General features: G+C 55.1%; 1 protein-coding gene across 7 annotated transcripts in view; it reads right to left on the bottom strand.

The window, feature by feature from the left end:
- The window catches only part of SDK1 (sidekick cell adhesion molecule 1), an 823726-nt gene that overhangs the window by 96757 nt on the left and 709116 nt on the right, over positions 1 to 17853 (bottom strand). For all 7 annotated transcript variants that reach the window (XM_085016314.1, XM_085016312.1, XM_085016308.1 and 4 more), the window contains exons 23-25: positions 13863 to 13972; positions 11831 to 11981; positions 11057 to 11294 (exon numbers count right to left, since the gene is read on the bottom strand). In XM_085016314.1, coding sequence (XP_084872440.1) covers positions 11057 to 11294; positions 11831 to 11981; positions 13863 to 13972 — 499 coding nt within the window. The remainder of the gene's footprint in view (positions 1 to 11056; positions 11295 to 11830; positions 11982 to 13862; positions 13973 to 17853) is intronic.

The raw sequence follows: 17853 nt of genomic DNA, 5'->3' as shown, positions 1-17853 counted from the left end.
TTGAATTGTATCCCGCCTACTTCTATCGGAGTCCTGATCCCCAGCGCCCAGGATGTGGCTTTATTTGGAAACAGGGTGGTTGCAGATGTCACTGGAGAAGAGGAGCTCACCAGGGTGGGGGGGGCACTAGTCCAGCAGGACTGGCGTCCTCGTCCATGGAGGGGGCATCCTGGCAGGACTGGACTTAGGCGGCCACAGCCCAGAAGCTCCCAGAAGCTGGGAGGGAGGGGGGGACAGACCCTCCCAGCGCCTCCAGAGGTGGCTCTGCTGACACCTCGGCCTCCACCTTCCGGCCCCCAGCACCCCAAGTGGACACGTGTCTGTGGTTTCAAGCCACCAGCTCGGGGTACTTTGCTATGGCGGCCCCAGAAAACAGATATCGTCTTCGAGAAAGAAGTGCCGGGGTTCAGGCTGGTCCTGGAACAGCTGCCGTTAGTTGTTTGCAAGCTTGACCCCATCAGGCCCCCAAGGGGTAGGGGGGAGGCGGAGGGGGAGAGAGGCCCAGCGCAGGCCCAGCGTCACAGGCAAGCTGCTGACAGAACTCACGGGGACTCAGCCACCTCTGTCACCTCCTGTCCCCAGAGGAGAGCCATTGGGGCATCCTAGGAGGGCTGCCAGCCCCCAGAAAGTGTGGCCCTCTGGCCTCGACAACCCAGAGGCAGCAGCTTCCCATCCCTCCACCTGCTAGGACGACCGACCTCAGAACGTAGGCGCCAGACAGGCTGCCACTCCAGGTGGGCGACGTGCCCACAAAACAGAGACATGGGCTGTGCGTGCCTGCTGGGGTCCAAGCACAGGGCCCCCTCTACGCTTCTGCAGAGACGGTGCAGGTCGGCGCGCATCTGGTCCCTAAACTTCTTCTTCCCAGATGTGTCTGCTGAGAGCCACTCGCCCCATAGTTAAGCCGGTCAACAAAATAACAATTTATTTGAGCAGGTGGGCGTCACAGGGCAAGGATCTGGATAGTTTCAAGTTAACTCAGCACCCGAAGGGAAGCACACCTGCCACACACACCACCCTGTGTCCCTGGTGCCTTCTGGTGGCGGCACCCACGGCATCACTCAGTGGTCCCTACCGGGTGCTGTAACTTCCAAAGCTGTTTCCAGGACACGGCTTACACGGATGCTTATTTAATAAAACAGTGAGTGATAAACTGGCTCCCTGAATCGACTGTGAAATAAAGGAGTTACTACTGTTCAAAGAGAAGGTAAAACTATCATGCTTCCAACTTCCTTTCCTGGCTTTATCTAGAATAAGACCATTCACAAGAGCCAAGACATGGAAACAACCTAAATGTCCATTGACAGATGATTGGATTAGGAAGATGTGGTATATATACACAATGGAATACTACTCAGCCATAAAAAAGGACATCTGCAGCAACATGGATGGAACGAGAGACTCTCCTACTGAGTGAAGTAAGTCAGAAAGAGAAACACAAATACCATATGATATCACTTATATCTGGAATCTGATATATGGCACAAATGAACCTTTCCACAGAAAAGAAACTCATAGACTTGGAGAATAAACTTGCAGTTGCCAAGGGGGACGGGGAGGAGGAGGGAGTGGGATGGATTGGAAACTTGGGGTTCATAGATGCAGACTATTGCCTTTGGAATGGATAAGCAATGAGATCCTGCTGTGTAACACTGGGAACTGTGTCTGGTCACTTATACTGGAGCATGATCATGTGAGAAAAAAGATGTGTATTTGTATGTGTGACTGGGTCACCTCGCTGTACAGTGAAAAGTGACAGAACACTGTAAACCAGCTCTAATGGGAAAAAAAAAAAGAGTAAGACAAGAGCAGAGAAGATCCTGTGTGCCCAAGACATGAATGGCACGTCCTAAAAGCCCTGGCCCTGCCTGTACAGAGAGGCCACCGTCCTAACAACACAACCGGTCCGCCTCTCAGTCCTTAAGTGTTTCGGGCGGGTCAGTCTTTGAAACCATAAGCGCCCAATTCTCACTGTAGAATGACAGGTGGTAGCTGATCTTCTGAGATGCGGTGACATGTGCGTCCAGGTGCTGGAGCGCCACTCATGCGCCCAGAGAATGATGACAACGCGGTGGCTGCAGCAACTCAGGTGGGCGCCTAGCACACCGCTGGTTCCTGGCGAGGAGACCGGCAGGCAAACGCCAGCGCTCGGATGAAAATTTCAGCTGATTCGAGTCCGACCAGGACAAAACCTGCCATTTAGCTACAGAGCGTCTGTGTTTTTAAAATTTGGAAGAACAGCCTTCCCCATTGCCTCCTGTGAGGGAGTCGACACCTTTCCAACGTGACATCTTGTGTTCTGAGACAGTCCTAGGAACGCCCCTTTCATTAAAAACCATACTGTTTAAACTGCGTCTTCTCTCGCTTACTCTCTCCGCTATAGGATTTTTTTCTGCTCTGTTTGCACCTGCTCCCCACGTAGCCCCTCTGATTTTGAGGCCTCATTTGCCCTTCATCTCACAGGATGTCAGGAACCCAGCTCGATCGCACTTCAAAACTGGAAGCTGCCCCTCAGCGTGGTTCACGGTGTCCTGCTCCATCGCTGGTGGCAGCGTGTCCACGCCGAGCCACCTCGAAGCACCAATAGCCGGCTTCCTCGCGGAGGTGACGCTGTACCCACAGTCAGGTCAGCAGTTCCCTCGCCCCCACTCTCTGCCATCCCTCGTCGTCCCCAATGGTGGCACTCCGCCACTGGGCCCGTGGAGCGCCGTCGCCCTCTTCGCCCAACGCTGAGCCTCGCTCAGCAGGACCAGTTCTCTGAAGGTGCGGATGGAGATTCTCTGGCGGGGAGGGCACCTGTCCATCCTCAGCGGGACCAGGGGAGGCGAGACATCAAAACTGCCGCTGAGGGGAGAGGCCAGTGGTCAGAGGTGAGCAGCTTCCCGCAGCAGGAGCTTCTGGAAGCTCCCCTGGGACCAGCCCCGGGTGGAGGGGACGGATGCGGCCAGCATCCTCGAGGGGAGAGCAGCCCAAGAGGGGTCCTGGGGGCCCCACTCTTCCGGCATTAAAAACATTGAAGCCTGACTCATCCATAGACTGAAATGAAGATCAATAACCCTCCTATCGATTTAGCTTTATTTTTTGTTTTTACTTTTTGGTCTTTTTAGGGCCACACCCGCAGCATATGGAGGTTCCCAGGCTAGAGGTCTAATTGGAGCTGTAGCTGCCAGCCGACACCACAGCCACAGCAACGCCAGATCCGAGCCATGTCTGCGACCTACACCGCAGCTCACGGCAACACCGCATCCTTAACCTACTGAGCAAGGCCAGGGATCCAACCTCCATCCTCACAGATACTCGTCAGGCTCATTTCCATTGCGCCATGGCGGGAACGTCCCCTCTTACGAATTTGTGATGAAAACACACGCAGAACCAAAACTCTTCTCTTCTTCTCCAAGAGACACATGTTGAGCCAAAAGTTCTCACGAATTAACATTCAATTAAAAACTAAAAATAAGTTGCTGTAAACCCTAACCCTCAGGAAAGGAGAGCTGACAAAGCAAAGTGCACATTGCAAGAGCAATTCCGACTTGCGATCAGAAGCTTTTCCAAAACTGGACAATGAAAGATGGGTCCACAGTGAAGCCCGTCCACGTAGCTCTGCTGGGCTGCACCCGGCTCTCCCCTGGCCACACGTGCACACGTTTGTGAACCAAGACAAAAACACCTGCAAAACCTATACCTCAAATAGCAACACTGCTCAAGAAAGTCTCCGCAGAGTCACGGGGTAAGAGATGATCCAGGCGTGTTTGAGGGCAGCAGAGTTGGGAGAAAACACAGGAGTGAGTTTACACACCGAGGGACAGCCTCTCCACCCCCCGACCTCGTCAAGACAGCGTTTCAGCAGCTGGAAAGGTTTTTTTACAAAAATATAGTCTTGATGCAGCATTTTCCCCATTGATTTACTTGTTTTTTAAGAGTATTCTTTGAAAACTTAGCAAAAAATACTGCTGTCCATTTTTAACTGTTTCCTTCATCTTTACATAACATTTAGTTCATTGTTTTCCAGACAAAAAGCCTTGAAAAATGTCGCGAGGAGCACAAGTTGAGGTTGACAGTTATCTTCTTTCAGCTTCTTTGAGATTATTCCCTTGTCTTCTGGCCTCCGTTCTTGCGAAGTTGGCTTCAAATGGTCTTTGTAGGTAAGACGCCTTCTCTCCAGATGTTTTTAAGGTTTTTCTCTTTGGCTTTGGTTATTTGGCCGTTGCGGGGCAATGCATTTTGGCGTGGACTTGTTTGTGCTCATGCTGTTCAGGATTCAGGGCTTCCGTCTGATACAGAATGTGTATCAGCTTTGGAAGTTCTCAGCCATAATCTCCACAAATCTCCTCACTCGCATTTCCTCCCCTATCCCTTCTGAGTCTCATTAAATATAGGTTGGACCTTCTCATTCTATTCTTTGTCTTTTAACCTCTCTACCATACGTTCATGTCTTTGCACTGTGTTTTGGGTTGTTGTTGTTTTTTTAAAACTGACATTCAGTTTCCAGTTTGGCAATTCTCTCTTCAGCTGTGTCTAACTTCCTTTTCACCTCAACCATAGCGTTTTATGCAATGATTGTGTCTTGTGCTTCTCTTAAAAAAATACCTGCTTAAAAATGGTACCAATCTCTTCTTAAAGGTTTAATGCTTTCTTTTAATAAAGACTTCAGTATTTATTTCCAGCCGTACGGAGGTACGATTTTTATAAACCACTGCGTACGATTAAGGTGCACGCCATCCAGGTCGCACGTCTTAAGCTCACGTCCTGCAAGACGATTATTGCCAGAGGGTGAGCAAACACCTCCATCAGGTCACGTGACTACTGTTTCTTTCTTTTTTGTGGTAACAACACCGAAGACGTGCTCTCTTAGCCACTCTCTTTTTTACTGAAGTATAGACTTTTTGACAGGACGATAATGATCCTGGCTTCTGTTGTCCAACACAGTGATTCCACTCCTCCCAACTTTCAAGCGTGTAAGACAGTGTCCTTAACGATCATCACTCTGCTGTACATAAGATGATTCAGAACTCATTTGTCTTGCTACTGGAAATCTTCGATAAGAAGATTAGAGATTACAGATTCTGCTTACAGATTCTCTTGCAGATGAGCGTTATTTTTAAGGTAATTGGAGCCCTCTGCTCTCATTCTCTCTTTTCTCCCCTCCCTCCTTCCTCATTCTTACTCACGGCAGATGATTTCCTGGGTGTGTGAAAAGTGTGAGTTCATCTCTAGCGAGCCTTGGTATTATTCGGGATGGTTTGGCTCTGTCCAGGGAGGAGCTGTGCTGGCTTCACTGGCTGTCCCGAAAGGCTGGCCTGTTATCAGATTTCTTTTTTCTTTTTTCTTTTTTTTTTTTTTTTTGTCCTTTCGTTTTGTTGTGTTTTTGGAGGACGGGAAAATCCTTTGTGGGGGTTTCATAGGTAATATTGCAGGAGGATCTGATCACTGTTACCCTCTGGCCAATGAGGACACTCTCATGATGTGCAAAGTGTACAATCTCTGGACCATACTTATTTGAATGACATTTTATCTGCACAAACTTAATCCAGGGATAGCTGAGCTTCTGGGTTAAAAAACAAACAAACAAAAAAAAAAACCATGTTGCTGTGGCTGTGGTGTAGGCGGGCAGCCAGAGCTCCGATTCGACCCCTGGCCTGGGAACCTCCATATGCCGCGGATGCGGCCCAAGAAAAGGCAAAAAGACAAATAATAATAATAATAATAATAATAATAGTTTGGAGTTCCTGTCTTGGCTCAGTAGTTACAAATCCGACTAGGAACCATGAGGTTTGGGGTTTGATCCCTGGCCTCACTCAGTGGGTTAAGGATCTGGCGTTGCCATGAGCTGGGGTGTAGGTTGCAGACGCGGCTCGGATCCCGTGTTGCTGTGGCTGCGGTGTAGGCCGGTGGCTACAGCTCTGATTCGACCCCTAGCCTGGGAATCTCCACATGCCACAGATGCAGCCCTAGAAAAGGCAAAAAGACAAAAAATAATAATAATAATAATAATTAAAGCTTTTTTTTTTTTGAGATACACTTACTATGGCACGCAAGTCACATGTTTAAAGGGTACGCTCTGGTGTTTAACATACACAGTCCCCAACTTAGTTTGACTAACGATTTTTTGACTTTATGGTGGCATGAAAGCCATAAGCATTCCGTAGAAACTGTACTTCAAATTTTAAGTTCTGATCTTTTCCCAGCGAGCGACTCTCCGGTGACGCTGGGCAGCGGCAGGGGCGGCAGCTCCGCGTCAGCCCCGCCATCACGAGGGTGAGTCACTGATAGGCTGCGACCACTCCGCTCAGCACGTTCAGCACAGGATTCACTCCATTGCAGCAGAGCTCCAACGCCTGCTTCTCACACAGGCTTTGTGTTTGGCGATTCCGCCCAACCGCAGGGTGGTGTGAGTATCCTGCCTACTCTACGCGGACGAGGCTGAGCTCGGATGTTGGATGCCTTTTCGACTGATGACATTTGCATCTTAGGGTGGGTTTATCGGGACATGATGTCGCTGTAAGTCAAGGAAGACCTGTGTTCACAGAGTCACGCAGTCTTTTTTTTTTAATTAAAAAAACTTTTTTTGATTTTTATTTTTTTGTCTTTTCTAGGGCTGCACCTGCGGCATATGGAGGCTCCCAAGCTAGGGGTCGAATCAGAGATGTAGCCACCAGCCTCCATCACAACCACAGCAACGTGGGATCTGAGCCACATCTGCGACCTACACCACAGCTCACGGCAACACCGGATCCTTAACCCACTGAGCGAGGCCAGGGATCGAACCTGCAACCTCATGGTTCCTAGTGAGATTCGTTAACCACTGAGCCATGACAGGAACTCCCAGAGTCGCGTAGTCTTTATCACAGTGGCTTTAGGACATTTTTCCTCTCCCCAAGGAAGCCCCTACCTATGACCAGTCACTCCCCATTCCTCCCAAACCTCCTCTCCCACCTGTGCAACCACAGACCTACTTTCTGTTTCTAGATTTGCCTCTTCTCGACATTCCATACGAACAGAATCATACAGTAGGCGGTGTTCTGCGTCTGGCTTCTTTCCCTGATGTTTTCAAGGTTCGTCTGTGCTACAGCATGTGTCAGAATTCCATTCCGGGGATGGACTGGGAGTCTGGGGTTAAAAGATGCAAACTACTGCATTTGGAGTGGAAAAGCAGTGAGATCCTGCTGTATCGCACAGGGAACTCTATCTAGTCACTTGTGATGGAGCAGGATGGAGGATAATGTGAGAAAAAATGTATGTAAGACTGAGTCACTTTTCTGTACAGCAGAAATTGACAGAACATTGTAAATCAACTATAATGGAAAAAAAGTCTTAAAAGAAGAATTCCATTCCTTTTTACTGCTGAGTTATATTCCACTGTATGAATATACCACATTGCATTTATCCGTTCTTCAATCACTGGGCATTTGATTTTTTCCACTTTAGCCATGATCGGTAACACTGCTGTGAACATACTTGGGGTTTTTGTGCTGACACAGGTCTTCAGTTCCCTTGGGCACACATCTAGGAGTGGAAATGCTGGGTCACGGGGCATCTGCACATTTAACCCTCCGAGGAAGCCCAGAGCGGCTGCCCTGTTCTAATCCCACCAGCAATGCAGAAGCTTCCTTTTCTCCACATCCTCACCAGCACTTGCGATTGGCTGTCTTTTTTCTTTCTTTCCTTTTTTTTTTTTTTTTTCCATCTTGCTTTTACATTTGATTCTAGCCGTCTTAGGGCTGAGAAGGGGTACCTCGCGGAGGTTTTAACTTTCACTTCCCCGACGGCCACTGATGCCGGGCATCCTGTCACGTGCCCCCCTGGCCAAGGGTATGTCTTCTCTGGAGACACGTCTATGCAGACCCTTCGTCCCATTGTCACTGGGTTGTCGCTCCCTTGTGGCATCGAAAGACTTTCCGAATATACATTCTGGATACCGGTCTCTCATCAGATATACAAGTTGCAAATATTTTCTGCCATTTGGGGATCTTTTCAATGTTCTTTATGGCATTCTTGGAAGCACCAATGGTTTCATTTGGATGGAGTCCAATTTGTCCGTTCCTTTTTTTTTTTTTGGTGTTGTTGCTCATACTTTGGTGCCTGGAACCAAGTTTTACATTAATTTCTCTTCTGGGAGTTGGGGGACCGATCATATAGAGCAAACTCAGATCCCAAACCTGAGTCAGTCACAAACCTGTCCCTTTTTTTTTTTTCCAAACAGGTGGATAGGTGGGCAAATTCCTGGGGTAACCATTTTTGACCTCCCCTTCCAAGAGCTGTGTTTTTAAGCAGGGGTCTTGGTGTGACTCCCTGCCTTGCAGCGACTAAGGCTGAATCTCCTGGGCCTGAATGGACATCCCAACTCCCAGGGGATCCAGCCCACCGCCAGCACCCACCGCTGTTTATGCCACGGACCTCTGGGGATTGCTCTGTCCTTCTTACGAGCATGTCAGTCTTCTTCAAATGTCAGAAATCTCTACTGAATCCATCATTTCTAGATAGTTACAGCGGAAGTTTAAAAATACTATTACAAAACGCATCTAGAATATTATAAAAGATGTAAGCACGTGAATATTTAATACTAACCGCCTATCCTTGGGGTTAGAGCTGCCCCTCAGGATTTTTCAAGCTCTCTTCTTCATCACAAAGATTCAGAAGCTGAAGATGAGAGCTTTTTAAAGAAAAATCCATGTGATCACACAGTCGTAAGCGGAGCATCAGAGCCTCCTGGGCTTTTAGATCTAACGTAATAGTCTACGGGCAGAGAGGAAGCCGGGAGAAGGCCTCTGATCCGCCCCGGCCGTGCTGCAAAGCCCTTTAAACTCTGTCCTTGTGGATGCAGGGCGCTGCTGCTCAGGCTCCACAGTGGCGCTCAGCCCATGTCCCGGGTCCTCTGTGCTCACCGAGGACCGTCTTCGCCTCTGGGACTGCACGCCGCCCCGCCCACACCCCCACGTCCACCCCAGACAAGATCAGGAAGGAACTGAGTCACACATGCGCCTGCTCCCGGCAGAAGCCAGCTCGGAGGGTGTGCCTAGACGGGGGCTGACATCAAGGTGGACCCCAGGGGCCGCACCTGTGCCCTGAGGATGCGGCGTCAGGTTCAGGCCTTTTGGGACCGCGGGTGAGCACTGGGGAATGAGCCAAATAGGCTGAGAAGAGACACCTTTCTCCAGGGCATCCCAGCTGCTTCCCATCCCGACACCCGGGACGTGACTCTGGGCTGACACCCTGGGTGGCCCCGTGCAGACCACCTGCTGTACCTGCCCCGGCCCCACCCCCGGCTGGGCCTCCGAGAGGGCTGAGGAAGGCAGTTTTGCACACCTCTGGCTGTTACTGTGCAACCAGCACCGCAGCTGCCATCGGGTAAGAAAGGGACAGCTGGGGGTCAGGGCTGATGCGAGCTCAGTGCTGGCCCCCCCTTGCTCCAGCTTCCTTCCTGCCTGACGCCCCACTTAGCTCTCTCCCCGTCCCTGTCCTCTGCACACTGCCCCAAGGGTCTCCTGTCCCTCTTTGGAGCTCCTAGCAGCCTCTGGTTAGGGGCAGCACCCCCCGCGCCCAGCAGTCCTGACCTTGGTGTCCCCAAGGCCACCTCCAGCCTCATGGGCAGGTCCTCGCCCTCCTGCTTGGTTCACTAGCCGTTTCCTCCAAGCGCTGGGCCTTCCTAACTGTCCTCCCGTGCATTGCCCACCAAGGCCGCCCTGCAGGCTAACGCCATCTCCCAAAGCGGTTTTCATGTTTAGAAAATTAATGAGCTTTGTTATTTAAAATGACGACAGCTCTAGGGAAGCAGTCTCAGCGCAGGGACAGAAGCTGGGCCTTCTGCTGGGGGAGTAGGGAGGCCCGGGCTTTTCCCAGGACTCCCCACTGGGGGGTGGTGGCCGCCTCTCCCCCCCTACCCCCACCCCGTCCCACACAGGCTTCCGTGGCGACCTCTCTGAGTCTGTCCCCACGGAGAAGACAGGACTTGACCTGGGCTCAGGAAGCCTCTGAGGAAACAGCGAAATCGGGCTGGAAGTAAGACCAGAAAGCTGCGGAATTTCCACCCAAGGGAGACACCACGAAGGCAAGCGGACGTCTCAGTGTCCCTGTCAGAGGGACAGGGATGCCTAGAAGGGACCAGCATCTCCTGGGGGAGCGGGGAGATGCTCACTTCCCAGCTCACTGTCAAACTTCCTACCTTCTCTCGCTCGTTCTGGGCAGGGGTCTGGAAGGAATTCGGAGCATGACTTCCAGCGGCTACGGGTTTAGAGTGACAGCCCAGCCGCATATGTGCCACGCGGGCTGTGACGATGCCAGGGACAGGCTTTCTTTCCAGGAGAAACCCCGCTATGTCAGACTAGATGGACAGGGCCAGTCTGTGTGTCCTTAAAGAGTGTCAACAGCACCCCTTGTTGTGCTTCTATCAACTCGCACCACGCCAGGAAGGGTCCTGCAACTGAGCCGCCAGCCACAGGTCCCGGGAGCCGTTTCTGCGCAGGGGTTAAGAGGTGGGCGCCCACCTTTGCCGGGTCTTCCTGCTGGCAGGTGCACCCAGCGCGTGGTTCATCCTGCTGACAGCAGAGCCTGGGTCCCTGCATCACAACGTGGACGGGAGCCACCCCCCAGCAGGGCTGCCCGTCTTGGGCCGAAACGGTGAGAAACCGCCCATGTGCTAAAGAGCTGAGCTCCCGAGGCCTACGCTTTGCACTGGGGAGACTGAGCACCCCGCACGCGGCCTTGTCGGGGGGAGTCCTGAACACCCACGTCATAAAGCCCTCCTTAGAGCCTCTGCACACGCCTTGTCTTCCTCATGGGGCGGGGGGTTTGGGGGGGAGAATTGCCGCCTTCCCCCCACCACGAAAAAGGCACGTCTGGCCGCCGGCAGAGTCCCTGGCAGCGCTCCTCATCCGCTTCAGAGCCGCGCCACGGGCTCTCACGCACTTCGACTTAACTCACTGTCGCGTCTGACTCGACTCCTCCCTTAGAAAAGTGTCAGCACAGCCACAGGGGGTGACGAGCCAGCCAGAGGCCACCAGGGGCCTGGAGGCGGGGCTCCGGGTCCCAGGGACACAGGGCGGGCCGGGCCCCCACTCACCTGACTCCCGCGTCCGGCCCCGCACGGCCTCGCTCCAGGGCCCGGCCCCGATGGCGTTGAAGGCCTGCATCTGCAGCTCGTACTCGGTCCACTCCTCCAGCCCCTCGACGGTGAACTCCCGCTCCAGCCGGTCGCTGATGACGTGGGCCAGCGCGGAGGCCTGGAGGCCCGGGCGCCAGTACTTGATCCTGTAGCCCACGGCCTCGGGGTTGCCGTTGTACCGGGAGTCGGGCAGGGGCTGGAAGCGAACCAGAGGCTGCGGTGAGCTGGCGTCTGGGAGCCGCACCCGGAAGGGCCTCCGCACGTGGGAGCGACTCAGAGGCCAAGTCCGGGGACGAATATTCTTAGAACCCTCCCTCCATTTCTCCCCGGAACTTTTCTGCTGTTCATTAAATGAAACCTTCTCAGGAACCGGCTGGATGTAGTTTCTTTCCGTACGTTTTGGCTTCAGTTTGGGGGGAAAAATTCCAAGGCACCAACCAGCTGACTCTCGTACGGATACTCAGTTTGGGGTCCACGGGGACTGGGCTCAGGGGCTTAACAGGTCCAGCCTGCAGGACCGTCGGCTTTCCTTCCCCCGAGAACAGCCCTCGGTTCCAAGAAGCCAGAGAGTCACGCTACGGGGTAGCAGGACAGCCCCGGCCGGTCTCCGCTCCGACACCAGCTGGAAAGTCGACACTTTGGGGGTCTCGTGATGAGACCCACTTTGACCGCAAAACGCAGGACGGTCCCGAGCCCCGGGCTCCCTGCCGCCCCTCCCGCCCCCCGACTCACCACCCAGCGGAGACGCAGGCTGGTCTCGCTGGCAGTGCGGACGGTGATGCTGGTGGGGGCCACATCTGGGGGCGCCTGCAGCGTCTGGATGACCCGGGAGGACTGGCTGAAGGGACTGGCACCCACGACGTTCACCTGCCTCATCCGGAACCTGCAGGCAGAACCGCCCGCCCGAGTGATCCCGCAGCAGGAGGCGGGGCGGGAGGGGACAAAGGAACAAGCCGACGCCGCGGAGGGCCCGGGGCGGGGCGGGTGGGGCTCTGCCTGCGTCCTAGAGGCCGCTGCTCGAGGGCGCCCCCTCTCTACCTGGTTTCCCCAACAGCCTGATTGACAATTACGGCCTCTTTCCCCCAAAGCCTCCGGAGAATGGCAAACCGCAGCTCAACACGTTCCACTTCTCAAGCCAGGGGTCCCTCGATGGGGTCCTGGGGCCAGAAAGTTACCTCCTCAGTGGCCGCTGGCCGGTGCCAGCTTAACCTGAGATCAAGGGATTCGAGCTCAGGGAGCTTCACAGAAGTGGAGTGTAAGAATGTCACTGCCAGGGGAGTTCCCGTCGTGGCGCAGTGGTGAACGAATCCGACTAGGAACCATGTGGTTGCGGGTTCGGTCCCTGGCCTTGCTCAGTGGGTTAAGGATCCGGCGTTGCCCTGAACTGTGGTGTGGGTCGCAGACGCGGCTCGGATCCCGCGTTGCTGTGGCTCTGGCGTAGGCCGGTGGCTACAGCTCCGATTCGACCCCTAGCCTGGGAACCTCCATATGCCATAGGAAGTAGCTCTAGAAAAGGCAAAAAAACCAAGGAAAAAAAAAAAAAAAGAGTGTCACTCCTAGATGACAGCCTGGACAGTCCAACGTCCCTGAAGGACCAAGGGTGCCCTGGGCCCCGTTCTCTGTGGGTTCAGGAGAGGAGCCACAGAACCCACACCCTGGGACTGTAACCCCATCGGCGACTGGCCTGTCCCCTCACCTGTAAGACGAGGGTGGAGTGAGATGTTTGTTCAAGTCTGTGTCGGGTCCTCAGGCTTTCATCTCTTCTACCCTGAGATGTGCGAGTATCTGAACCGAATCGGTACACCCGCGAAACGTCCCAAGGATGCTCACATTTTTACAACCAAGCCTTCCTTCGTTTACGTGCATTCAAGACAGGGACCCTGATCTCTCACCGCAGGTGCTGATCTTGGAAATACCTATAAAGCTTAGACTAATTTCCCATGGCAAGGTCTGGCTCCCAAAGCTCGTTTTACATTCAACGTTATTCTCTAAAGACGAGTGTATCTTAATTCATCTGCTTTCGTCTTAGGAAGGATGTTGAAGTGACGGTAAGTGAAACAGCATCTCTCATCAGGTTTTTCTTTTTCTTTTTTTTAAAGAAAAACAACTTGGGCATTGTCCTGGAAAAATGATCTGCACGAAGATGTAATTTCACCTTTTACTCCCTGAATTAGTCATCTTTTGTTCCCAGATCTCATGAAATGTATCCGTTCTGGCAGAGCGGTGACATTTTCACACCGCACATCTGGTGGTAACTGGAAATGCCACCTCCTTCCACCGTCTGACGGGAAGTTTCGGCGTCTAACAGCTCAGACCACACTACCCTTTGTTAAGGCCAAAGATTTACTGCCTGGATACGTTTCGGGATCAAGAAGCCAAGGTTAAAGGGCAGCACGTTTAGCGCTTGATTGGTGAGACCCCGATTCCTGGGCTGGAGGGGGCACAGGGCGCATTACCAGTCCCGGGAGGTCGTGGGGTTTTGTGAAGAAAAGCCTCGCGTCTCCAACCACAAGGCCTTGGGTACTGAGCCCAAGAGACCCGCTGTGCCTGCCGGCCGAATGCCCACCAGCAATGCTGCTGGAGGGATGCTGCTGAGCTGGCGGTGGGGTGAAATCCTCCCCTGGAGGCCGCTGTCTCTGCTGCCTGGAAGCTTCTCACGTCCGAGTGCACGGCTGGGGCGGCCACTGCAGACAGAACCTGCTGCTGGGTGCCACCTCGCTGGTGGGGGGGGTGTGTGTGTGGCATCCCTGCCCGCGGCCCTCACCTGTACTGCGTGTAGGGCGTGAGGTTCGGGATCTCCAGCGTCTGGGTGTCAGGCTCATTCTCCTCCTCGTAGAGGCTGACCCACTCCTCCTCGTCGCCGATGGCCCCCACCTGTGGAAAGGCGGATCCTGGGCCGGCTGGACACACAGGGCGGGAGCTGCTACTAACGGCGTGTGCAGCCACCCGGCATCCCCCCAACCCCGACCCATGTGGGACGAGCTGAGTCATGCGTGGATGCCCCCAACCTGTGCCTCAGAGATGTGGGTCCCCCCTTTGCCCACAGCTGACCCGGGACTCAGTCCCTCCCACTCCCAGGCGGACCCCTCTGTCCTAAAGCACACCAAAGACACCACTGCTGGCTGGGACGCCGGAGTCCTTCCCCAGAGGGTCTGCGGCCTGGGGACTAGCGGGCAGGCAGCCCTCAGGTGGGGAGACCCGCCTCGGGCACAGCTCATCCCTTCTTGCGGGCACCTGCCCAGGCCAGGTCCGGTGCCTGCCCGCCCTCTGGTCCTGCCCGGTGATCAGCCTCTTGCTGATTTTACTCCCTGTCTGTGAACTTCCCATCCTGTTGGCTGCCTGGGAGGTATTTTCACGCGGCCCCAACCCTTCCAGGACCAGCCCAACCTGATGCCAGCCCCACCTCTCACGATCCCCTGTCACCATCCCAGGGAGCGTCCCATTCCGCCCACACCCTCTGACTGCTCCACTCATGGGGCCCTCGGGAGCAAAGGGCCTGTCCCAGCAGGAGAGCAACAGGGTCGGGGGCATGGCGACCCCACCAGCCAGGGAAGCCCTGAGTGCTTTGCAGGTTCCTGCACCCCTGTCCCTGCCATTCTGCTCTGGGGACCTGGGGACACATGCAGAAGGGGGCTGTGACACGGCTCTGGCTATCAGGCCAAAGTCGCTGCGGCCGGGTGGGTCAGCCCAGGCCCCGGGCCTGTAACGCTTCAGAAATAACTTGAGTGACAGCATGGGAAACGGGCCCATTCAGTTGGAGGAGAAGCCAAGCGGGCGGGGGGCGGGTCTCAGGAGGACGGCGTGAGAAGTCAAAACGACCTCGGAGAACTGGACACGTGGACACCGAGGACGAGAGGGAGACGGTGAACCCTGGGGGCCAGGGGCACACGCACGGCCCCAAGAACGAAACGCAAAACTGTGGATGCTCTCAGTTAGAAACGTGAACGAGGCCTGGCGGTTCCCGAGAGAGTTAAACATAAGGTCGGCACACGAGCTGCAATGCCACCCCGGGATCTGCACCCAGGGGGCACGAGCTGGCGCTCCAACAAGTCTGTGCACACACGCGTTCAGGGATCTGGCATGGCTGCGGCTCTGGTGCAAACCGGCAGCTGCAGCTCTGATGCGACCCCTAGCCTGGGAACCTCCATATGCTGTGGGTGCGCCCCAACCCCCAAAAGACCTGGACCGAATGGAGGCCAACTTATCAGCAGGATCCATGGGCTCTGCTCGCCACTCTCCCTGCGGCCAGTGTGCCATCACCCGATGGCATCACAGGGCCTCTCTAAAACCGCCCCCCTTGGCTCCTTTTCCATGCAGTGGGCAAACGCTGTCGGCATCTGGGCCTTGCGAGGCCTCCATGAACAACAACCCCTCGTCCCCCCCCCGCCCCCCCGCCGAGGCTGCCTGAGGTGATGTGCTCAGTTTCTGCTCCTGGGCACCGTCCACTGTCCCCGAAGCGGCACAGATCACGCCCAAGGAGCGCATGACACCCTGTGCCCATCAAAGACGTGCTGCTCACTGACGAGAGAACTGCATCGGGTAAGAGGGGTTCAGAGGGGCGCCCGGTAGGGACAGGGCAGGAGGGAGCCTCGAGCTCATGGCCAGGCGAGGCGCCGACTGGTGAGGAGAGTGACACGCCAGGAATCCCCGGGTTTGCAGCTTTCAGCCCATCTGTAACCCGCCTCTCCTGCCACAGAGTCCAGGCCAGGTCATGTGCGGCAGGTCAGGCACGATCCCAGTCCGTAAGGCTGGCGGCCTTCCCAAGGCATCTTCCACGCTCGCTGTCACTTGGTCACGAGGCCCCTGAGCTGGATTTGGGGTCCGACTCCTCACTGCACCCCTAGCATCTCCGCCAGGGTCCCGCCTGCTGAGGCGCCCACGAGTCAATGTTCAAGCAAACGCGTGCACGGTTTCAAAACCCGCATGGAGAACGGGCTGCCTTGCACGGAGCTCCGCAAGCACGTTATTCCTGAAAACGTCATATGACTTGCAGACCTCTGGGCGGGTGAAATTTCCACAGTAAAAGGTTTGCATTTTGATCTAAGCAGATGAGGCTCCTTGGTGGGAACAGAAGTCCTTTGATGCTGGCTGGGCTCCTCGGGCGCTGGTTCGGTTTCCAGACCATCACGGCGGCGTGTTCTAGAAGCGGTGGGCTGTTCGCTAATGATGTAGACAGAGCTGGGCAGAATCCTTAAAGATAAAATAAGTCAGGGCGCCGCGGGGAGGCTGGGACTTTGGCAATTTTCCCCCCTTCGTTTCCTTTTAAAGCTAACAAACAGCACTTTACAATACTTATTACAAGAGCAGAAATGCCACACATTTCAAATACCACTCGGCAGCGGGTGGGCATCAGGAGCCGCTGTCCTCTGCTCAGGCTGGGACTGGCCCGCCTTCCACCAGAAGGCCTGTCCTCGGCCCCGCGGCCATGAGGCTCCTTTTAAGATAGAGGGTCCCGGACCCGCCATCCTCCTGAGTGGTTTTGCAGCAGACCTCCAGGTGTCTGCCTGGGGACCCTCTGCAGGGAGCCTGCGGGGCAGGACCCCCGGTGGCCGTGATGAGCTCAGCAGCCCAGAGGCCAGGAGATCAACGGCCACTCAGAGGACAAGCAGGAAGCTCCCGCAAGAGGTAACTGCAGAGGGCAGAGCCAGGAGCATAAGGAGCTGCAGCTTGGGCAGACAGCTCTCCTTCCATCCCGAGCTAAAGCGGCTCCACGGATGCCCCCTGTGGAAGCCCGCCGAGCCAGGCGCACCCTGCCCGCTGCCACTCTGCCGTCAGCAGGAAAACGTGCCTGTCGAGCAACTTCCCCAGTTCTCGTCCCCTCTGGGTCCGAGGGTGGTCAGGCCCCCGAGCCAGCAGGGAGGCAGCCAGAGGGCAGGGGAGGCATGACAGATGGGCCCCCACTTGTGGCAAGTCCCAGCACAACCAGGAAGGGACTCAGACCTGGGTAGGGCCCCCGGCCAGCTCCCTCCCGAAGGGTCTGGACAGTCTGGGGTCCTAATGGCGGGGGAGGGGGCGCCCAGCACGATGTTCGCTTGGGAGGGGGTTTCTGCTCTGAAACAGCCAGAAGCTGATTCCCCAGCCCTCCCGCCTCCTCCATCCTGCTGGTGGTTGTCCATTTATTTTTAAACTATGTAATATTCTTTCTATCTTTAAAAGCAGGGGGACTGTGGAATAGCCGCCTGGGTCATCTGGCAGGGGCCAGCCAGCCAGGGACAGCCCTGTGCCCCAGAGCCCGCGGGAGTCCTCAGCCTGCCCACCGTGCCGTGTCTCTTCCTGCTGCAGAAGCCCCGGGGAGGGGTCTTGTCCACAACGCCCCCTCCTCTGCCCTGACCGACCCTGGTGCTTCCCCGTGTGGCCCTGCCTGGGCTCCCATGCCCCCTCCTCTTGGGATCTGTAGCAAGCCCCCTTTTCAGGGAATTGCCTCCTGTCCTGCTCGCCTCACCACATCCGAATAAAAATACCATTCATGGTTTCAAACAACAGGTGCCGTGCAATTTCCTACGCTGAGCCTTTCACTCTGCCAGTCTCTCGGCTCCGAATGCCCTGCTCCCCGTCAAAGCACTGGGCGCCCTCCAGGGCCCACCTGAGAGCCCACCCACCTTGGGAGGGCAGCCCTCCTGCATCACCCTCTGAGTCATCCGTTTGCTTTCCGAGACTGTCTCGGCAACACTGTTTATAACCATCCTCACGGGCCTCCTGTTTCAGGATGATTTTATTATATCTGTCGTCTCTCCCACTCCCTCCTCAAATCGTGA

Source organism: Sus scrofa, chromosome 3 (genome assembly GCF_054392235.1).
Source record: "Sus scrofa isolate SSC_HxYL_T2T_F1_AM1 chromosome 3, Sscrofa_HxYL_maternal_Yorkshire_Landrace_v2.0, whole genome shotgun sequence".
In the NCBI taxonomy this organism is placed as follows: domain Eukaryota; kingdom Metazoa; phylum Chordata; class Mammalia; order Artiodactyla; family Suidae; genus Sus; species Sus scrofa.
The sequence above is the reverse complement of the archived record's forward strand: the minus strand, read 5'-3'. Positions and strand labels throughout refer to the sequence as shown.